Genomic DNA, 21,753 nt, shown 5'->3' on the forward strand with positions numbered 1-21,753 from the left:
ATTTGTCTTGAATCTTGTAAGACATTTTTCTCTTTTTCAGACTCCTATGCTAAACCTCCTCTCTCTCCCTAGACGGGTTAATTAAATCACGGAGACGGGTTTGATTAGCCATTTGTTTCCTGAGTGCCTGGTGCGTTCAAGGTGCGGGGTTGTTCGTTATCTCTAGGCAAAGCTAGACAAATTAGATTAAGGTTCATTCAATGTAGATTCCTGATAATATAACATCATAAAAACATAACATAGGAAAGTTCATGACATTTGCAATATATTTGTGATGACAATGCCTATAGAACCTACACTACTCAAAATTAACACTAATGTGTGCACTCCTTAAAAATAAACACAGAGCCATAATGGTAATTTCAAGATGGCATATAGTCAGGGGTTCACATAACTTTTATCATTAGGTTGTCACGTGAGTATCAACAGAAATGGTTTGATACTCCTACATAATTAGCTGACATTCTGTGTTTATTTCAATCACCATATTCCCATCCTGGGGATTCAAAAGTAAAAACCAAAAACACTTTGTCCCTTTATTAGTGTTAGCGTGACCACATGACGGGGTAAAAATATTATTTTAAGTATATTGCTTCGGTACACGTGTTCTTTTTTGTTTTTTTTAACTCCTCTCAGCGCAAAGTTTAGGTCAGGGAGCTTCACAACGTCACTCCCTGTAAATGCATCCCTCTTCTCTGAATGGACGGCATTTGGTTGTTTCAAGTGCCCATTAAAGAAAATGATTGATGTTATGAACTGGAGTAGTGTCACCTATCGCTCTCCATATTGTAATAGAAACTTGAGGCAGCCAGTGATGGCACTAGCAGGGAGGGACTGTATAGTTAAATTGGAACCCTGAGATGGAATGGAAAACCTGAGTCTCAGTATAGAAAATCAGGAGGTTAGGCTGGTGTGGGTCACAGCAGATAATATGTTTGACCTTGCAAGTGTGAACACCCTCACTGCCTTTATGAAAAATGCTTTCCTGTTAAAAAAAAAAATGTTCTGCCAGTACACTTTTGCATCTTAAAAAACAATCTGGAAGTCCAATTTTTTATTTTTTTATTTTTTTAAAATTGGTGCGCATCTGTTATGTGAACCCCTGTAAATAAGAGGGCTGTACAAGTAATCCTGAGTGCTTTTTGTATGTTTTTTGTCAGCAGGTATTAAATTAAATTAAACCTATTCAAAATGTGAGTAGGTGCTGCAAATTAAGAGTTATTTATTGACAATTAATACACAGTGCTGGTGTTATATTCCTTCGTTGGTTAAGTTGAATACAAAACTCAGATTTTTGTATACATGTTATGCACATACAAATTACATCGTTTACTCAGAACAGTCTTTCCTGTCGACTTTTATTGTGAAAATAAGGTTACTTTTAGCTGTCGTTTTATATTTTTATTTGTGTACAACACAGCATCCATTCTGCAGAGCAGCTGATAGATTTTGCACATTATAAGTCTTATATGCTTGCTATAAATAATGCAAGCCTGGGAAGTGCAAGGACGTTTTATGAGGGAGTGAAATGTTTGTTTGTTTGTTTGTTTTTTATCATTACTGTAGCTAAAGCTGCATCTAATCATCCTTGTTTGTCAAATTTAAAATGGTCTGCATCCCTTTTTCTAGGCAACATTTGTACCCAATGTAGTAAACAGCAAACTGTTGCATGCTAACCAAGTGTTAAAACAATAACAATACAAAGTTGTGACTAAGTTTTGAGGTCTGTTCCTAATGACTTATTGCATTTTTTCTGTCTTGCCCTCTTGATCACCTACAGATTGTTTTTCAAGATGGTTAACTTAGAGGACTGTGAAATAATGACACCATAAATCATGTATATATCTTAAGACAGGCCTTCAAACCAATTGAGGGTAAGCAAATAAAGAAAAAAAATAACTGCTCAGCAGAGTTGCTGTATTACTCAGGGTGAGAGATGCAATCCTGAATGTTAGTGGGATCTGCGCTGTTCCAGTAAAAACGGTTTGAGGCAGTAGTTTTTATATCACATCGCAGTGCTGCGCAGTTTCTGCTGCCCGCCCTAACGGTTGCAACGGTGCTCTGACAGAAATCCAAAAAATGTGAGAGTATAAAACCAGCAAGAAACAGCACATTTACAGAATGTAAAAGATCACCAACTATTCTGAATAATTTCTTACTAGTTCACATGTGAGTAGAGACTGGTAATCGTTTCCACAGACAGTAAGGCTCAAATGTGTTGATTTTATTAGAAACCTGTGCATACATTTGAAAGTTACATGTGATGCTGACTGGTTAAAATATAAGAATATTGAAATATGAATTTAATAAGAAGTGAATAACAATATGTAACAAGCACAACATACAGGTAGCCAGTTTTGCTTGGACCTACATGTTTGTGTTGAACTTTTCATATTTTATAGATTGACCGGTGAGCCTGCGGTGCGGGCATTTTAGTCCCTTGTTGGTAGCTGTAGTTCTTCCATATCTATAAAATAACTAAGACAGTAGTTAGTTCTACAGCAATTTAGGTGAATTCGGAAATAAAGTAACGTCAGGGAGCTTAATGGCAAAAAAAGAATTCTGTAAGCTTTGTTACCTACTTGGGTAAGTTAAGTAATGTATTATTTATTTGTCTTAAACTCCAGCCTTAGGATTTTTTTTTATTACAATCTTTTTTTATTCATCCCTAGTCTTCATACTGCTCCTGCTCAAACGCTGTGTAACCAATCAACATCAAACTTGGCAGGTATCATCCCGGCTTGAATTCAATTCAGATGATAAAAATAGTGCGCAGAGTGATGCATTTTTTTGAAAAACCTTTTAAAATCGTCTTCTTGGGAACCGGTGAAGCCATTGATCAGAAACATGTCATCAACAACCAAACACGCTTCAGATTTGTGAAGCGGAAGTTGCTGCAATACATTTTAATATCACAGTTGCTGCCACCAAATTTGCGAAAACGTGCTCCAATCATCAAACTGCTTCTGTTTGAAAACCGTTTAACCAACTAACTCTGAACTTGGTAGGCATCATCCTGGGGACAATGGAATTCAAATAGGTCAAAATGGTGTTCTTTTGTAAAAAACAAAATGGCCTCCAGACCTACATTTTCTTCTTAAATTTAAAACCACTTCAGTTGAAAAACGGTTTATTTGATTAACTCCAAAGTTGACAAGCATCATCCCTGTGTCAATGCAATTGACTTTTTCAAAAATGGTATTTGTGCTTAAACCAATATGGTCGCCTGATGCAGTTCTTTAAATGCCTTTCAGAATGTTTGGTCAAATATAAAACTAGCTCATAACTCCTTACAAAGTGTAGATAGGTTAATGTTTGTTTTATATTCTGTGTTTTAATGTCTTTCATTCCTGTACAGAATGGACGTTACTGTCGTTTTCAGCTGTCCATTTAACCCAGTATAAATCTGTCAAGGACATTTTTTCATTGTCTTGTTTTTAGAAGTTTGTTTTCAACCTTACAGCACATTAGGAATGTCTTGCACTGTTCCACCAGGAGTCAAGCTAGTTTTTATCAGAGTCCTGTTCCTGTTTTTAGGAGCTGAGGATTTCCAGCTGATGCTGAAGATCCCTTTAGATTCCTATAATTAACCGTTTCTGTCGGAATGAATGAATGATGCTGAAACTCGCCCGAGTGCTACTGGTCGCCTGGGAAGCTTTCGCTTGCTGGTGCTCGGTGGTGGAGCTGTTGGTTGTGCTTGCATATGATGGGACATTTCTGCACAGGAGACTGATGGTCATCTTGCGCACAGAGCCTGACAGCAGAAAGAACATGACTGGATCCAGGCAATTGTTTAGAGTTGAGAAGAGCAGTGCCACCTCATTGGTTTTGTCAATGATGTTCGTCCAGTAGCAGGTAGTGCCATAGATCTGGGACCAGATGTAGATTACACGAAAGATGTGATATGGAACGAAGCACACCGTAAAGATAAAAAGCACAAAAAAAGATTTTTTTGCCGTCTGTCTATACTTGTGGGCATTGGGAAGGTCTGATTTCTCCCTAGAAAGTTTGTAAAGCTTTTTGGCAATTTGACCATAAGAGAGCATTAGGGAAATGTAAACTACCCAAAAGACAACAACCATTGCAAGGTTAAAGAAAGCTTTCCATTTGGCATTTTGTCTGCCCTTGTATTGGAAACATTTAGTGATCTTCTCGTTGCCTTCTGGTTTGCTGATCATGGGTATAATGAAAGCAATGGCCATACCCCAGGTGATGCAACATGTGATGATGCTCCATTTCCTCTTCTGCAGTTTGTACTGCTGTACTGAGCGTTGGATTTTGATGTATCGGTCCACACTGATGAACCCAAGCAGGGTGATGCTGATGTACATGTTCATGTAGAAAATGTTGCCGACCACTTTGCAGAAGGTCTGGCCCAGCATCCACTGGTTTTTGGTGCTGTGGTAGACGATGCGGAAAGGCAAACAGATAATCAGGATGAGGTCAGCAACAGCTATGTTGACAAGGAAAACATGGACAGAGTTCTTCTTTGAGTGGACGAAGAGGAAGACGTACAGGGCTAAAACGTTTCCCAACAGTCCAAAGACAAACATGAAGGAGTAGGCCAAGGCTAAAGGAATGCTCATAGAGTCATCGTTTATAACACATGTGGTGTTGGGCTCCAGTGTTGTATTTACAGTGTCTGTACTCTCTGTAAAGCTGTAGGGGACTGAATCATTTAAAGTTCCTAAATTAATGAGGCTTGTCATTTTGAAGTAATCTTCAATCCTGTAAAGCAAGAAAGCATAATCTTTTGTTGGTATGTAATGTTAAAATGGAAGTTATTAATAGCAAGACAAAATATCTTTAACGGTATATTTAAAGACAGTACATCCTGCCTAAGACTTTGTGTCACAGAGTGCAAGCTTTTAGAAACATGGTAAAGCACAGGCATTGTAAAACTCCAAATTTACAGTGCGCATTTTCCCTTGTAAGCTTTTATAAAAGAATAAAAAGGCTTAAAAAAAAAAGATAATAATAATAATAATCCCCATAATTGTCAGAACATTAATTTAGTTTACTTTTGCATAGTCAAAAATATTCTAGCAACAATTGCACATTTTAGATTTTACATATATATGTATATATCCAAAAATACAAACTGCATTTGTAAATAACTTATTTACAACAGCAAGGATTATGTTCATTTCAACTGGCTATGTGATGTCATAGCCGTGCTATAATGTCATATTATATATATATATAATATATATATATATATTATATATATATATATATATATATATATATATAGATATATATATAGATATATATATATATAGATATATATATAATAGATAGATATATATATATATATATATAAAAAAATATATAGTGATATATAGATGGACACATATATAGTGGATATATATATATAACGTGCCTCGGATATAACAGCACAGATGGACACACACACACAGTGGATCTCAATTATAACGTGCCTCGGATATAACGCTCTTACAGCATGTCCCCCAAATAAAAAATGTAACGTTCATTACATGGTGTTTATGCATGGTTAATTCACAGAAAGTACGTTTTTTGCTTCACTATATATGCATTATTAAGAGAGAGTTATTTTGTTTTATGTTTATAACACTCTTTATAATAATCTACTTCTGTGGAGTCAAGCAATTGAAATCCAGAAACTGTGGTGTTAGTAATTAGAGCAGTAGACTGCTGTCATACAATTCAATCTTTCTTGCTGCAAATTTCTGATGAAATTTATAAATAAACCGTTGATAGAATAACAGCTTTATTATTGTACATTATTCCTGATATTATTATTATTATTATTATGATTATTATTATTATTAGAACAGAGTATAGCCGTTAGCCTACAATATAGAAGATGGTTGAAAACATTACATGTTTACAGTCATTACCTGCACTCTGCTTATCCACTGCTTACTAAATATCTGGGTACAATACTTATTGTGGCATTAGTCTTTGCAGTCACCATTGCAAAAAGAGGTCAGATGAAGAACAAAGAGCCTACCCTGTCATAAGTGTGTAGTACATTCTTTGGAGTTCTTTTGCCCTATTGGGGTCAGTGAGGTTATTCATCTGTTTATTGAGCCGTGGGTCTGAGGGTGGTTAAACTGGCAAGAAATACCCCCACCCCTAGTTTTGCATTGATTCATTTACCCTGTAACTTGTTGGACAGTAGCATATAATGAAAGTTGTGTTCAATAGCAGTTCAGTCACTGAAAGCTGGTGAGCCAGGAAGCAGCATACAGTATCATAATTGCTATTTAATTAGATGTCTTGCTTGTAATTAAAGAAAAAAAAGTTGTATAAAGTTCCCTTGATGTGTAACATCTTGCCACCGCACATAACGAAACAGTCTTCAGGAAAAGATCCCCTGTGCACTTCTGTTTCTGAACTACAAATACTGTGGACTGAAGATTGTTGCTGAAGTGCAATTCAAATTTGAAATTCCTCCCCTGCAAGCAAAACTAAAAAAAATGTGCATTTCCAACAAAGAATATTTAAATGAATGACAGCAGGCTATTCATGATTCACGAATGAACCAGGTATACAGTACCATAACACGGGTTCTTGATTTCCCTTGCTTATATCCACACCAGTAGATTATTTAATTACACCTTGTAACAATTTTACTTTTTTTTTTTGTTCCTGGGTAGTAAATTTACAGTATAATTGTAAATCTCGAAAAACTACTCACTTCTAAATCTTTTGTAGTCATTTTTGTATTACTTTAGTATAAATACATGTTAATTTGGATTCATATGTTGTTTTTTTCTGACTTTATGTGAACGAAAAGACACACATGTGCCCGTTTTCCCATTGGAAATAGTGATATTTTGAAATATCACTGTCCTGGTCACAAAAGCAAAGTTTGTGGGGAATAATAGCCATTTTCTATACTTTTGAGGCATAAGCAATTAGGAAATAACACTTACTACCCAGGAACAAAAATTGTGTTACATAGTGTTATGCACAAAATTTGTTTACAATAAGAAATACTCACCTGTGGAGCTCCTGGCATGTGACGTGCCTTCCTTCCAAAAGTGAAATGGGATTAGAAATAAATTACTTGCATATAGCTCATGACATTTCCTGTCCTAATCTTCAACTTTTACACAGTACTCTGTGGTGTTCTTTCTGTTTTAGTCATGCAGTTACCACAAACTGTTTCCTACTTTTTGAGTATTCTGTTGACTCCTCCTTTTTATTGGAGGGCTCTTTTATCAATCATTATGTATTTAAAAAAAAAAAAAAAAAAAAAAAAAAAAAAGTAAAACATGTTGTAACACCATGTATAATGCTGCTGAAAATATTCAATGTACTTTAAAAAATGTGCAAGTTATCAATTAAAAAAAAAAACAACACTGAGAGGATAGCCATGCGGGTTTGGTAATAATTTCTTTCTGAGAAATGGTGAAGTTATTTGACTGTTCAACTGAGCGCCTAAAACAAGTTCTCATAGTTCTTCTGCAGTGAGGTAACAGAGTGACACACATGTTTTTTATTCTTTTTATTTATTGTGTATGGCTGATAGAAGTGTTGTTATGCAGACTAAGAAGATAAATGCACTGTTTATTAAACAGGATGAACCAAAGGGTTTTCTTTTTTTGTTTTGTAACTATTACTGTTCTAACAACTAATGTTTATTTTGATTTCTAAAGACATCTTTCAGTTCTCGTTAATTGTGGTTAAACTTTGAGCTGTGTGTTGGGTGTAAGTTTAGCTTTCTTACTGGAGAAGAGTTGCAGCCTTACATATTGGGAGAGATGCATTCTTGTAATCAGTGTGCCAGTTAATGCATTGGAGCCTGATGCATTCACTGACACATCAGTACATTTGTGAATATGCACCTTGGTATGTTGGAATGCACTTTTGAACATCTTTGGCCTCACTCAGTAAATATAGGTAGAAGTATTTGATCACCTCATAGCTACTGGTGCAACTGCATGTAGTATTTTGTTAAGCCTTAAGTTGTGTACCCCACCAAGTGCGGTAGATCAATAAGCTTGTTTATTGTGGCTCTTTTTCTTTACCGGAAATAAAAACACAGTAACCCAGCTTGACTAAATCTTCTGCCATATACAAGAAAGCGGTATACTGCTGCTGTTACACTTTGATTAAAGGTTTTTACCACTGGGTTAGTTGTAGTGTATCGATCCCTGTACAGGCAGTCCTCGCACTTATGACACAGCTGGTTCCTGTAAGTCGAAGCACATTTTCCCATAGGAACAATGTTATAACCGTTAACCGTTACATGCATAAAAAAAACCTGCTAGACTAAGTCATGGCGATCGCGAAAGGTACAGCTGTTCGGACACCGAGCATGCGCACACGATGCATGGCTCAGGTCTCGCCGTGTCATAAATGCCGTCTCGATGTCGTAAAGTCCAAGCAGGGTAATAATGCAAAAGAGTCATAAGTCGAAGCGTTGTAAGTCGAGGATCACCTGTATCTATGTATTACAAATGTACCTTATAATATGAAGGGTTGTTTTTGTTTTATGGTACTTATTGCAAGATGTTAGCGATTGCTATTGAAGAATGCCGTCTGATATCAGACAGCGGTACTTTTTGGGAGAGAGGGCTCTGGAGCGGCAAGTGCATGCATATTAGGGGTGCATTATGATCGGTTCCATTTTTTTTATCAACTCTTTCAACAATTTTTAACGTCTAGTTGCTTTTTTGGTAAAACCAAAATGAAATTTTAAAACTGGACAGGACAAACCATTATTACACACGTTAGGTTTAGGCAATTGACATGTTGGCTGTTGAGTTTAAGAAATAAAAGGCGAAGGGAAAGAAACGTCGTTGTCGTCTTCTTTTCAAGTACAGTTTATTGAAGGTAAAAGTTCTGAGTTGCAGAGTTACAACCAGACATCTTAAAGGTTACATGGTGACAACATTTTGCAGGTTTCCTCTTTACAAGCACGGAGCAGAGCAATACAAAGAACATTTCAGTATTCTCAGTTCAAATGCAGTCTCTCAGTGACATCATGATTTTTCCTTAAACCAATCAGAAAAAGACACAGATCTCTTATCATTTGATTGATTGTCCATTTGTCTTAACCCTAGCTTCAAAGCATCTGGTTCAGTCCAGTTTCTCTTTGAAGTAGCTACTTTTATAACCCTCATAAAATCAACTGTAATTTCCTAAGAAAACTTATTTTATTTCTAGTTTGTACTTTCTAAGTAGCAATTTAACCAGAATTTGGCTTAACCTTTAACCCATTCTGTGAGTTGTATTCTAAGACCAAAAATTGATTTATATCTAAATAAAATGTTCCAACATTGGCTTCAAAGTGACTGAGGTGTTCGGCAGCATTTTAACACAGTAAAACACTTCTAATTTAAAATGTCACCAAGATTCATAACGGTAAAAAGCTAGAACTTTGGCCCACCGCCAGTACCCTGAAAAACACCTGCAAAGTTCTCGTTTTGTATGCTAGTTTATAAGAGCCTGTTACTATAATATATATGCCTCTATGGGTAAAGCACATAAACTTGAATTCAATCAATGTGCCGCTAGAATGCAGCAAAATTCCTGCCTCCCGTACCTGCTAGGTTTACAGTGCATTATTGCATCCGTACATTAACATGCATTATCTTTCTTTACAGCCTCACTGTGTTTTGCTTGCATCGAAGGAGAATTCAGCCCCTGTGAAGCTCGGAGGTTTTGGAGTGGCTATACAGCTTGGAGAATCTGGATTGGTTGCTGGAGGTATTTATTTTTAATTCTTTCAGTACAGTAACTGCAAAAAGGAGGAACCTTTAGCAGAGTTTAAATAATCTATAGGAGGCACTGCTCAATGAACCAATCGCATATTGCAAAAAGTCTGTATCTGTGGTTCTGCAAATTTTTAGCTAAGCTTATTTTATTTGTATTGATGGTTATGTAGTGTGTATTGTTTCCTTAATTAACTGTTAGTATTATTAAAGACAGTGGTTTGTTATTTATGGAGAAAATGAAAAAAGGGTTAATGGTTTCTCAACCAAAAATAAAAAGACCACAAGATCTTGACACATGTTTGAAGAAAACACAGTTCCTTGTTTATTCAGAGAATCGGAGAAGTGAAAACCAAAAAAAAGTTCATTCTGTATTGTTATGCGACACAAGTTATATCATTGAGTGGGGGCATTCACTCCATAGTGACTTGACAGATATACCAGAACAAAATCATTCAGCAATGATTTTTGGTACATAAGCATTTGTTGCTTCCTGAAGCTTTAGATAAAAGCCACAAGCTACAGTGACCTTTTGAAAGAAAGAAAGAAAGAAAGAGAAAGAAAGAAATTAAAATCAGTAAGTGTGAATCTTTCTCCTGAAGCATATGTGCATGTGATCTGCATAACTGTAGATTAAAAGAAAATTACAATCCTGTGTGGTATTGGTCAATAAATGCACATACTGGTTCAAAAGAGGGCTCTAGTTGAGGCAGGCCTTGGTTTGAAACCTGTTTAGATGATCACTGAAATTAATTTGAAGACGATGGTCAACATCCTACATCAAACACAATTCTGTACGATTTGCTGCAGATGTCTGCAGAAAGTATCATAATGAGTCCATGGTTTGGTGGCCAAGGAGATTGGACTGCTCACTCATCCTCTAAGAGGATGGTCCCTTAATGCAGGCTTGATGCAGACTTGCCTGATAAGCTTTGTGCTGTCGATCCTTGCTCTGCGGATAAAGAGAGGATTGCATATCCAGTGCCATGTATCCAGCCATTTTCATGAGCATTGAAGTTTACCACTGGTTTACCACTCTTCAGGGTGCAGCTACACCAAGATATGCTGATAAGCTTGATGATTAGTAATTTAAGGGAGTTTCAGAACCATTCAATGAAGACTCCAGAAACCAATCAAAGCATTACAAATAGAGTAATTGACTATTTTTAATGCTGTCCATATTTCTGCCAGGCAACAAATCATGATGACATACCAATAAGTGACCTATCAGCATTGTTGTTTTGGAATTGAGCAACTGTTACTAGACTTCTTTTTGCAGCAGAAGCAGTTTTGAAAGGGAGTATTGGTAAAAAAAAAAAAAAAGAGGCGTTTCTGTCATTCATTTTAAATGACTCATTAAAATGAGCGACACAGCTTTGCAGATCCTTGCATTTTAAAATCCCCTTGACTTGTAAAACACTTAAATAATTGAATCAACTTTGAAAAAGAGCACAAGATAACGACTTCAACTCAACTCGTATCAACTGCATCAGCAGTTGGCATTGGAAAGTCTGTTTGTGTTGTATTTGCCAAGCCAAAAAACATAATTCTGTTGTAACTAGCAAATCAGGTATGTCAGTGATGACAGCACCAATTAGGTAAATATAGTACATAATAGTCTGGAATTAGCTCTCTTATTTATACCACAAGTATTAAATATTTAAATGCATTTATTTTGTTGAACTAGCCTAATTAACTGGAACCTAGAAACCACCAAGGTTTCTCATTGATATGCTGCAGATGGGAGGAAGGTTCTTATGGAAAGAACCCCCAAACAAAGAAGGAGCAAGTGTCATACACTTCAAAGTTTACATCCAGTGTTGTTATTCTTTCATAATTAAACAGAAAATCAATAATGTTACAATAATAGTGTTTGTATGACATTGTTTTGGTTCTCTTTTGCTTGTTACAGTTTTTAGCTAATAGGTTATCAAGCAAAACAGGTTTTAAAAAGGATGTGAGAAGTGTGGTGAACATGAGGTTTGCATATGCACTCGCACAGTTTTAAAAGGTGCTGTGTCCTACATTCTTGTCCAGTTTTATACTAAAATATTGAGGCATCACAGGGACTGGGGTGATTTAAGAGGCAAGGTTTTCAAAATGTGTAGTATCGAATTCGGTTCCCTGTAGAATTCAGTGTCCCGTGCTAATTGTGCACATGTGCAGAGCTATCTTTTCCAGTCACTACACGTGCTCTGCTGAACTCCCTACTTTTTTTAATAATGAACCAAAAATACACAGTGTAACATTGAAAAGCACAGATTAAATCAATGCATATTATTATTATTATTATTGTTATTTATTTTTTAAATTGTAATGTCTGTGTTTTCTAAGTAAACGCCCAGAGCTGGCAATCCTATAAAACATATGATTATATAAATACGTGTTCTTTCATGATAAGTACACATATCTTTGTAAATGTGACATGTTTGTAATTATGTAACTGATTGATGTTTGAATTGTTTGTATTTTAAGGTATTTTTTCTTCAGTTGCTTATACTCTCTGATGAAAGCAAAGCTGGCCGAAACATCTCTTTTTTTTATGTAACAATTAATAAAATAGTGTATATTGATATGTGGAAGATTTTTTAAAGGTTTTTTTTCTGTCTGAAAACATTTTGTTCCCTAAGATTTATCATAATGTGCAAGTCCTTCCTTTACTAAGATGGCGGATGCGCTGTGACATCATACCCGTTGGCAGCTGCGACCGCTGATTTCTGTAGCGTTTCTCCAGCCGTTCGATTTACTTTGATTGCCACAGTATAAGATCACTTCATCTGCAGCAGGTATTAGGGCCGCTAGGCCCACATAGTCTGTGCTGCATAGAATTTGAGTGAGAGGCACAGGTGGGGGTGTAGTTGTAAGAGCAGTGAACAATATTCTGGAAAATGAAGAAAAAACTACATTTACAGATTTTTTTTAAACCATTGTGTGCCAATATAATATTACTGTAGGTTAAAGAATGATACAAGTACAGTACATTTCAATGAATTGCATATATGATAATTACATATTCCTGTTAATTGAAAGAAAAAAAAAGTGAAACATTTCATGTGAAATTTATGTGCCTAACACTTTTATGCATTTAACCAGAATAAGGAATGTACATTTTCAAAAGAAGTGTACGTCTGTATGCAATTATCAGGTAATCGGTTAAATGTATTATGCTGTGTATGCTACAGTTAATTGCATATGCTGGTAATTGCATAAAACAGTTACAGGCTATTAAATTAACAAGTATCTACTACAGTATGACTTAATATGATGTGCTTCTATTTGAAGTTGAATTTCAGTGTTACTTGCATTAATTGTCTGTATAAATTCAGTATATATTAAACATTTCAACAGCCTAATTGTGTTTACAATTAGAAAAGCATGAACTTGAGCCCTCATACTATTTTTTTTTCTAAGAGGTATTAGGGGAAATTCTAAAGGTTTTCTTGAATTTAGTGTTTTTTTTTGGGGGGGAGGTCTGGCAACACTGGTGCAGTGAGGTGCATATTATTAACACCTGCAGAATACGGTAACCCCAGTTTCATGCAACAGTTAAAATGGTAACCGAACATGTGGGAGTACTGTTGTGTAAAAAATTGCTTTAAATGGACAGTTGCATTCAAGAAATTTGGAACAAGAACAGCAAAAAAAAGATTTGTGTGTTGCACACGTGCCATTAACAAAACGCCCTGAAAATTCAACATAAAGAAAATAATTTTAATGAATGGCTGCAATGCAGCAAAAAGCTGAATAACTAAACAAAAAAAGGATGTGAAAAGGTTACAGTACCAAGCTGAAAGCTATATTTTGTGAACTCCAATAAACCTGCTTTATCTTTCGCCAGTCAAATCGTTTTCGTCTGTTGCATCTTCTTTAGCAGCCGCAGCTATCTCAGGTATAATTTGATTACATTGTTTATCGTCGGGGCACATAGAAGTACTTTGGACAGTAATTAGGAAGTGTACTGTTGATTTTTTTTATATATGTTTGGACTTATTGATTTGATATATAAATATAATATATATATATATATATATATATATATATATATATATATATATATATATATATATATATATACTTGTATGTGTAACTGACTACGATTAACCAGAGCAGTAAAACTGTTTAAGGCTTTTTAATGTAAGACACACCACGTATCTACCCTACTTTTACAGTCAAATTTGGACGCAATGGTACGTCCGTAAGTCGGTAAAACCCAGACGGAGACGGACGGCGGCACGGGGGTGACATCTTGGACCCTGAATTGTATTGAAAGCGTGAGTGAAGACGAACTACTAAACCTTCGTCCTCCAACGTCTTGGCGGAGTAAAATGGCCGGGGTTTCACCACTTCTCACCATGGGATAGCCGTGGTGCCGAGGGCAGCCCCTTACACCCCAGTAGGAAAAGTAAAATGAGTCTACCCTACAGACGGTAAATGCCCTTGGTTCCTTTCTTAAAAAACTCCGGTAGTAATCCCTTTTATGTCTTCCATCAGTAGTCGTGGTTTTTTTTATTTTTTATTCCACACTGGTAATAGCATGAGCTCAAAGTTGCCACTTTTCTCCATTACATTGTTCAGAAAAAAAGTTTCTAAGAGTTTTTAAATCATTTTCTTTCATAATTATTTATTTATTTATTTGTTTATTTATTTTAAAATAATAAAAAATAAAAACATTCTGTTGCCTGGTGGTCTACAACCTCAGCAGTCTTGCGGACAAACCTTCTGACTTGTACTGAAAGAATGGCAAAATGAATTATATATACAGTATGTGTTCCGTTTTTTTTAGCTTTAATTTATTTTACTTGTTCAGCCTGCCCCAGAACAATGCAGCAGCATCCACCTGTTTGCGTTTTTAAGGTAGTGGGTCATTAAGGTTACTTTTTTTGTTTTCTGCTTTCCAGATGAACCCAAGGCAGTGGAGCCATATCTCTGAAAGTGCCAAAGACCTGGTACGCCGCATGCTGATGCTGGACCCCGCAGAGAGGATAACTGTTTACGAGGCACTCAACCACCCCTGGCTCAAGGTAGGGGGCCTTGATAGATTCTGCAGTCCCTTGAGCTCAAATAGCACTGCATTTCCAAGAAAATAACTTTTGTTTCAGCCTGATTGCAGCAACATGTTGTACTTATGCAAATGTGTCTTAAAGATAGATTGATAAAGGATCCACCATGCTCAGTTGCTGGCAGATCAACGATAAAAACCAACATTGATTGCACTCTGGAAAATAATGTTGATATTAAATTGAAAAGCTATTTGTGATAGTATTTATTTTTCCCTTTATCCTGACCATATATTTAACCTTGTAGTGTATTTGTAAATCATATATCCATGGACATGTTCCTTTTACTTGAGGCATGTCTGCACTTCTAGTATAAAATGTTGTTATTGCTTTAATAATAATTCCTGTCTCTCATACCCATTTCATCCAATTGAGAATAGTCTTAAGCATCATGATAACTTTGTTTCAATTCTCTCTTTACAATGGGCCTTGGACAAATAACAAGCATTTATTATTTGCATGTACTTTGTGGATAAATAAATAAAACATCTGTTAAGTAAATAGAGAGGAAGACTGTGAGCTGTTTGGTCTATGTGGTCCCTGAACGCCAGAATACATTGCAGAAAGCTATTTAAACACCTCCAGCTTATCTGCATACCACATTTGGAATTCAGTTTGACTCTTGTTATTTGATTTGGAAACAACAACAAGCTGGTCTGTACTGTGCATATGACTTCAGGGGACTGCAACATATTAGATTTTCTGGAAAATGCAACTGCTGCAGTGTGTGTCTGTGGCAAAGTGGTTGGTAAGGGGAACAGATGTCGCGGTGCAGGAGTGATGAACAGACAACAGTGATTCAGTGAATAAGTGCTTTATTGCTCTTTTCCAGGTCTGGCGACCGTCAAAAATAATAAATCCCCGGCAATACACAACAATGTGTAAAGCACGGCGGTAATGAAAACAAGGGCACAGTCCCGAACAAAAACAACGGTACGGTCACCAGTCCTGGGTGATCGAAAACGTGCAGGTGCTCAGTGCAGTGGTGCTCCGGATAGTGCTCTCCTTTCGACAGCTCCGGAGATGTGCTTTAACTATCTATTAGTGCAACAAAGACAGACAGAAAATAACACACAGCACGTACAACACTCTTCACAAATACTCTCTGAGAGCTCCTCTCTCAGTCCTTCTCTCCTAACGTTAACCCAAATGTAATCCCGCATGATATCGAGGTAAACGGTTGCAGCTGCCTTATTACTTGCAGCTGCCTCTCGTTTACCTTTCAAATCAATACATTCTTACAACAGAGTCGCGCTTCTCTCCAGGCTGACCCACTTCCCTGACCCGGAAACGAACTGTCAGGCCAGCCCTTCCAGATACTTCTCCTCCCGTTCTTTAGCGCCCTCACAGGTCGGGAGGAAGATTCATCACCAGAACTCATCTTTCCGTCAGTGTCTTAAACAAGTACAGTGGGAATGAGCCCTATACTCTGCATCTGAACTGCATTCTTTTGTCCTGGGAGACTGGCAGGTAAAGCCGTTAACCTCCTGCTTCCTTTCTTGCAGGAGAGGGACCGCTATGCCTACAAAATCCACCTCGCTGAGACTGTGGAACAGCTGAGAAAATTCAATGCCAGAAGAAAATTAAAGGTAGCCCATTTTGACACCAGGGTCTTTTTAAGTAGTGCTGGGTTTTTTTTTTTTTTTTTTTTCAGAGAGCTTGAGCCAGGAAACTACTCGTACATTAGAGATATGATTGAGAGACAGGTCTTCATTTCCGCCCACACCCCAACTTAAAGCTCACCGCAACGCTCTGCAATCTCTAGTTGCAGACTGAAAAACAGATAAGTGATCATATGACATTTGCATTTGTGTATGTTAAATTCCACGGTTTTGCAAAACTGACATGCCAAATGTCATAAATGTGGAGAAATGGACAGATGCAATTTAACTGTTATTACTCTAATTCCATGGTATGTCTGCTCTGCAATAGCAAAAGTTCAAGTAATGAAGGGCAGTGTAAAGTGGCTTCCTTTTTAGTTGCTTTTTGTTTGTGGTTGCAATACTTTGATCAAGGGAGAGCCAGTGTTGTATTTTGTGTTACTGTGAAACCAGAGTGCTGTCTGTTTTCAGAATTACGATTGTTTTAGTACCTATGGTTAATTCTTGGGGTAAGGGCTAATTAGGTGTTATTTTTTTGTATTACACTTGCAATCCCGTCTTAATCTCTCTCCGTTTCACATTTTCAGTGTCTTAAAAACACGAGTTGCATTTAAATCACCCTTTTAAAAGCAATCGGTTAATGTTATGCATCGACCAAGCTGCCAAACACAGTAGCCCTGGTTGGTACAGTCCCTTTCCATTCAGACAAACTGCTGTCTTGCCAGCCCTTCCTCCTGGATTATACATGTACTGATTTGCTGGACACGACAAAAATTGATCGCCTTCAAATATAGATTTTTACATCTAAAATGTGAGCTGAAAAATACCTGGTTTAGCTTTTCAGTTGAGGGTGAAAGCCATTTATTTCAACCAGGCAAACCCTCCCACACCAAGATTTGTACAACAACCTCAGCTAATAAAGCACCTTGTGATGCCAAGACCACTGGAGGAACATGATAAGTGCAATACCGTTCAGATTATGGACTCTGTGCACTTTTATAGAAGATGATTCATGATGCAGCGAGATACACAAATACTGGAAATGCAGAGAACTTTGTTCAGGGAAAGTCCCTCCCTCTTGCACAACTTCCTAAAGTTTATAATAAATGTGCAAAAACAAAATATATATGTATGATTTTGGAAGCTGTCATTTGTTTCCTGAATCTTTTCATAATGTAATAGCCTGCTTGCAATAATTTTTATTTGCTGTACAATCATTTTGTTTCAGAAATTACTAACCCCTACAAATACCCAAGTCAGTTTCTAGTCAATATACTGCTATTATTATTATTATTATTATTATTATTATTATTATAATTATTATTCATTGGAGAACTAGAAGCTGCCGTTATTAAACTAGATCTGATCTTGTGTTACAGGGGGCAGTGCTAGCAGCTGTTTCCAGCCACAAGTTTAACTCGTTCTACGGAGACCCTCCTGAGGAGCTGCTTGACTTCTCTGAAGACCCCACATCCTCAGGTAAGTGATGAGTTAATCTCCACCCAGATGCCCCTCAGTCAGAAAGCTTGTACTGTTTGTGCTTTTCAGGTACGTTGTATTTGTAAATGCAGTAGTACCCCCTCCTCACCTGCTGCATTATCTTAGCTTCTTTCCCATTGAAGGGTGTTTCCCAGCATTTTCAACCAGTATCAACACTAATGGGAATAAACTTTCTTCTGTACAAACTGTGTCCATACCCCCGCTTCTGATAGAAGAGGTTCTATGGTAATTACTGTTAAGCTTGGTTGCTGCTTTAATATACATTGTGTATTCAGTTTTGCCAGTGAAGGTTTGCCAATAGCAGCTCCATTCAGTTCACCTTTTTGTAACTATTATGCAATGATGCACATCCATCTGAGCAGACGTCTAGTTCTGTTCTAAAAATTGTAATATCTTTTTGTCAAAAAGAAAGAATAGCGCTTTTATACCCATTTCATTCTTTATTTTTAAACAATGCTCCATAGTAGCAACTGGCACTGGCAGACTTCAAAATTATTTTTCAAGGCTTAATGCTTGGTGTTGGTAACAGAACCAAAACTTACACCAGTACGGTATGTGCCCCCTTTTTAAATTCCTCTCTGAGTTCAAACAGAAATCTGATTCTTGCGCAAGATCCTCTTCACTCTCTCAGACTTTCATTTCCAGTCCAGTAGAAAGATGTCATTTGTTCAGATCTTTTTTTAGCTTTCCAGTGCCTGGTCAGCAACAGTAGTTGTAAACATACCGTGCTATGCTTCAGGCTATCTTCACAACTTGCAGTTTGATTAACAGTCACATGATATGTGGCATGGTGGTATATGATTTTTGTGCACCACATTCACACCTTGTTTTTTTTTTTTTTTTTTGTTTTTTTTTTAAATAGAAAAAATATTTTATTTTAACTAAAATAGTTCACTTTTCTTAGCCCTCACTGTGCATTCTGTGCCTTTTGTTGTTTGTTCATTTTATTATATACTTTTTACCACTAGATTTGCTTGATTGTACCTGGTCCACTTGGGTATGTTCTTAAAATGCTAGCCAAGGTTTTAAAATGCACTTTCTTGGCATTAACAATATTACTACTTTTCCCCTCTCTCTCAGGTTGAAGATCTTTTGGGTCTTTGCTTGTGTTTTCTAATTTAAGTTGCTGCTTGAACCAGTTTTCTGGTTCTCTGCATAATACAGAGGGTGGGGCAGTGTTCAGCTTAATAAAGCTAATAAAACGTGAGAAAAATGATTTTAAAGAATGTATTATTTCCTGGGAAACACAAACAATTTTGATAAGTCAAGTAAAAAAGGCGTCAAATTACTGTGTTTATCAGTACTGTCAAAACCAATTTATTACCACTTGCGTCAATGTTACCCTCCGCTTATTCTCACCATGTTGAAGTGTCCTGCACAAAATATAATGTTGATAAGAACACGCTTCTGGTAATAGCCCTCTGGTTACTGTCACACTGGTTAATATTACTCACATTTTACAGTCCTACAGTTGATTTCTACCCCACTTAATGTCACTTTGGGAAATTAATGCATAACATCAGGTTTGTGTGCAAGTAAGTTTCTGTATAGTATTGAAGTGAGTATAAAGTGTGGTAGCACAATATACTGTTCTACATGTCCAGTGCAATATATTCTATATAAAAATACCTTTTTATTAATGAACACTGTATTAATTCAAAGCTATATCTAGTACTATATATTATAGGTTCCTCAGCAAAACAGGAATATTTGTTGCATCAACATTTGTTCTGTGTTTTTATTCCTATTTTGCCAGGTTATCGGGTGCCACAGATTGTCACACATAACTTGACTATGGAAACGAGGATGACGCACTGTATGATGTCCTAATACACAACCTATTTGTACTGGGCTAGTCACTAGTTCAGTACACTACACTTCCTTTCCTTGCTTGGTTTAGTTTAAGAAACACTTTTGCCATACAATATTGAATAGAACATGTCAGAACATGTAGCCCAACACTTCAGTGCAAACTGTTCAGTTCTGAAAACCTGTTAATGTTTGTTGTTTATCCTAATGCTGCCCTCCTTCTAGGACTACTAGCCGCAGAAAGTAGGTATCCCATTGTTCCTACTCAGTTTGGATATAACTGTGTGTGTCTTAATTTAACAGGCAACGTGATTCACTGGCCTTTTAATACTGCTGTAGTCCCAGGCACCTATGTGGGAAGTAAACAAAATAAATCAAATACCACAGAGCTGTATTGTAAATGTTTATCCTTGTATGTGGGTAAAAATCGCCAACAGTGTGTTTTGTTTTTTTCTCAATCCATGTCAATCTGAAAGCCACTGTTACGCTGAAAATGACAAACATTTTGTTACAAAAAAAATGGAAAGGCAGTATTAAAATGTTTGGATCCTCCACAGTTATTTTCAAAACAGCATGCCATTAACAATGTTAAAATTCACTATCTATGTACACATTTGTTTCATCTCTCAGACTCCGTTAAATCACAATAAAACCAAATACTCATGAAAAGGGGGGGCAGGGGGGGTTAGAAATTCAAACATGAGTACAAGTTTACAACATATAAAGCAACAGAATGCTATAAACAATCATTATAGGTAATATAAAAGTGAAGAAATCATTATCATTATATAAACCAAAATATTTTGTGGAAATCTATTCATTGCCTGGAAGATCAACACTCTTCTCCATAAACGCAGGAAAACCAAGACACTTTCTCACTGAGTGAGAAACTGTATTCCAGTGGCTTACTACTTCATCAACCATTAGGCAGTAATGTAGATTTCTCTCCTAGACCATTTAGAATTGGGCAGAGCTAATTTATTACCAAGGCAACCCCAATCCATTTTATCAGGGCTTTTTCCAGGTCAGTTAGCATGGCTGATGCAGAAAGTAAATACAGAACTGAGATTAAAGTATAGCTCTGCTTTAATATGCTGCCAAGCGAGCCTCAGAGCTGACCTGCACCGAGGATGGGTGCTTTTCTTACAAGCTGTACACCCACAGAGGTTGTATACTTCACATCACCTTACTATAGAAAATCATATTTTCAATAAACAAACTTGTTTCTCAATTACAAAATATTCAACTCTCAGATTTGTAAGTACCTTTTTTAATTTAATTAATGTACTGTACTTACTCAGTCAAAGTGTATTATTTTTATTTATTTATTTATTTATTTGCCTCGGAGTCACTTCGTTTCGAGTTCAATTGGTGAACCGTTTTTCTTCCCTTTATTATTATGTCATAAACCTCTTACTCTCCTAAGAGAACACGGAAAAAACAACAACATACTCTCAAGAGTTTGCAGTGTTTCTCACACACACACACACACACACACACACACACATGCACACACAGAAAAGCTCATTTCAAGTACAAAGTTCGCTGATGTCATGTCCAGTGGGTCACAGTGAGTTGTGTGTGTTTGTTTATCTGCCCACAGGGGCTGTTTCACAGGTGCTTGACAGCTTGGAGGAGATCCATGCGTTGACCGACTGCAGTGAGAAAGACCTGGACTTCCTGCACAGCGTCTTCCAGGACCAGCACCTCCACACACTGCTTGATGTGAGTCCAGCACAGCTAACAGATCAGATCTAGAGACATTGAGAACGCTCAATCAGAATTTGAATGTAAAACCGTAAAAAAACAAGTCAAGTAGACAAATGTTTCAGGTTGTGCCCTTTTCAGTGTTTGCTTACTGGGCTTATTTTCTTATAGTTTTACGTATGGGAGGAAAAAAAATCAATGACAATAAACACTTAAAGGTTGTGCTCATATCAAGCCGCTTGACTTGACTGATTTTTATTGGATATGCCAAAGGAAAACGATTGCAATGTAGACAGATGGAGTATCAAGACTAAGTGAAGAGGATGATGTTGTTGGTAGCTTGTGTCATATCGCAGTTTATTTTTTATT

The 21,753-nt window shown here is 36.7% G+C and overlaps 2 protein-coding genes across 2 annotated transcripts in view; one reads left to right on the forward strand and one right to left on the reverse strand.

Moving 5' to 3' along the window:
* LOC121321066 (peripheral plasma membrane protein CASK-like) overlaps positions 1 to 21,753 on the forward strand; it is a 198,376-nt gene that overhangs the window by 125,415 nt on the left and 51,208 nt on the right. Inside the window, exons 6-12 of the mRNA XM_041259976.1 lie at positions 9,603 to 9,705; positions 13,911 to 13,981; positions 14,609 to 14,731; positions 16,273 to 16,356; positions 17,748 to 17,847; positions 19,903 to 19,920; positions 21,281 to 21,402. Coding sequence (XP_041115910.1) covers positions 9,603 to 9,705; positions 13,911 to 13,981; positions 14,609 to 14,731; positions 16,273 to 16,356; positions 17,748 to 17,847; positions 19,903 to 19,920; positions 21,281 to 21,402 — 621 coding nt within the window. The remainder of the gene's footprint in view (positions 1 to 9,602; positions 9,706 to 13,910; positions 13,982 to 14,608; positions 14,732 to 16,272; positions 16,357 to 17,747; positions 17,848 to 19,902; positions 19,921 to 21,280; positions 21,403 to 21,753) is intronic.
* LOC121320595 (probable G-protein coupled receptor 34) lies at positions 3,132 to 7,206 on the reverse strand. The gene is made up of 2 exons (XM_041259057.1): positions 6,992 to 7,206; positions 3,132 to 4,728 (listed from the first exon to the last, which is right to left on the reverse strand). Exon 2 carries the CDS (start codon positions 4,707 to 4,709, stop codon positions 3,573 to 3,575), a length of 1,137 nt encoding a protein of 378 aa, XP_041114991.1. The 5' UTR covers positions 4,710 to 4,728; positions 6,992 to 7,206; the 3' UTR covers positions 3,132 to 3,572.

The sequence above is a fragment of the Polyodon spathula genome, chromosome 9 (assembly GCF_017654505.1).
Source record: "Polyodon spathula isolate WHYD16114869_AA chromosome 9, ASM1765450v1, whole genome shotgun sequence".
Taxonomy (NCBI): Eukaryota; Metazoa; Chordata; class Actinopteri; order Acipenseriformes; family Polyodontidae; genus Polyodon; species Polyodon spathula.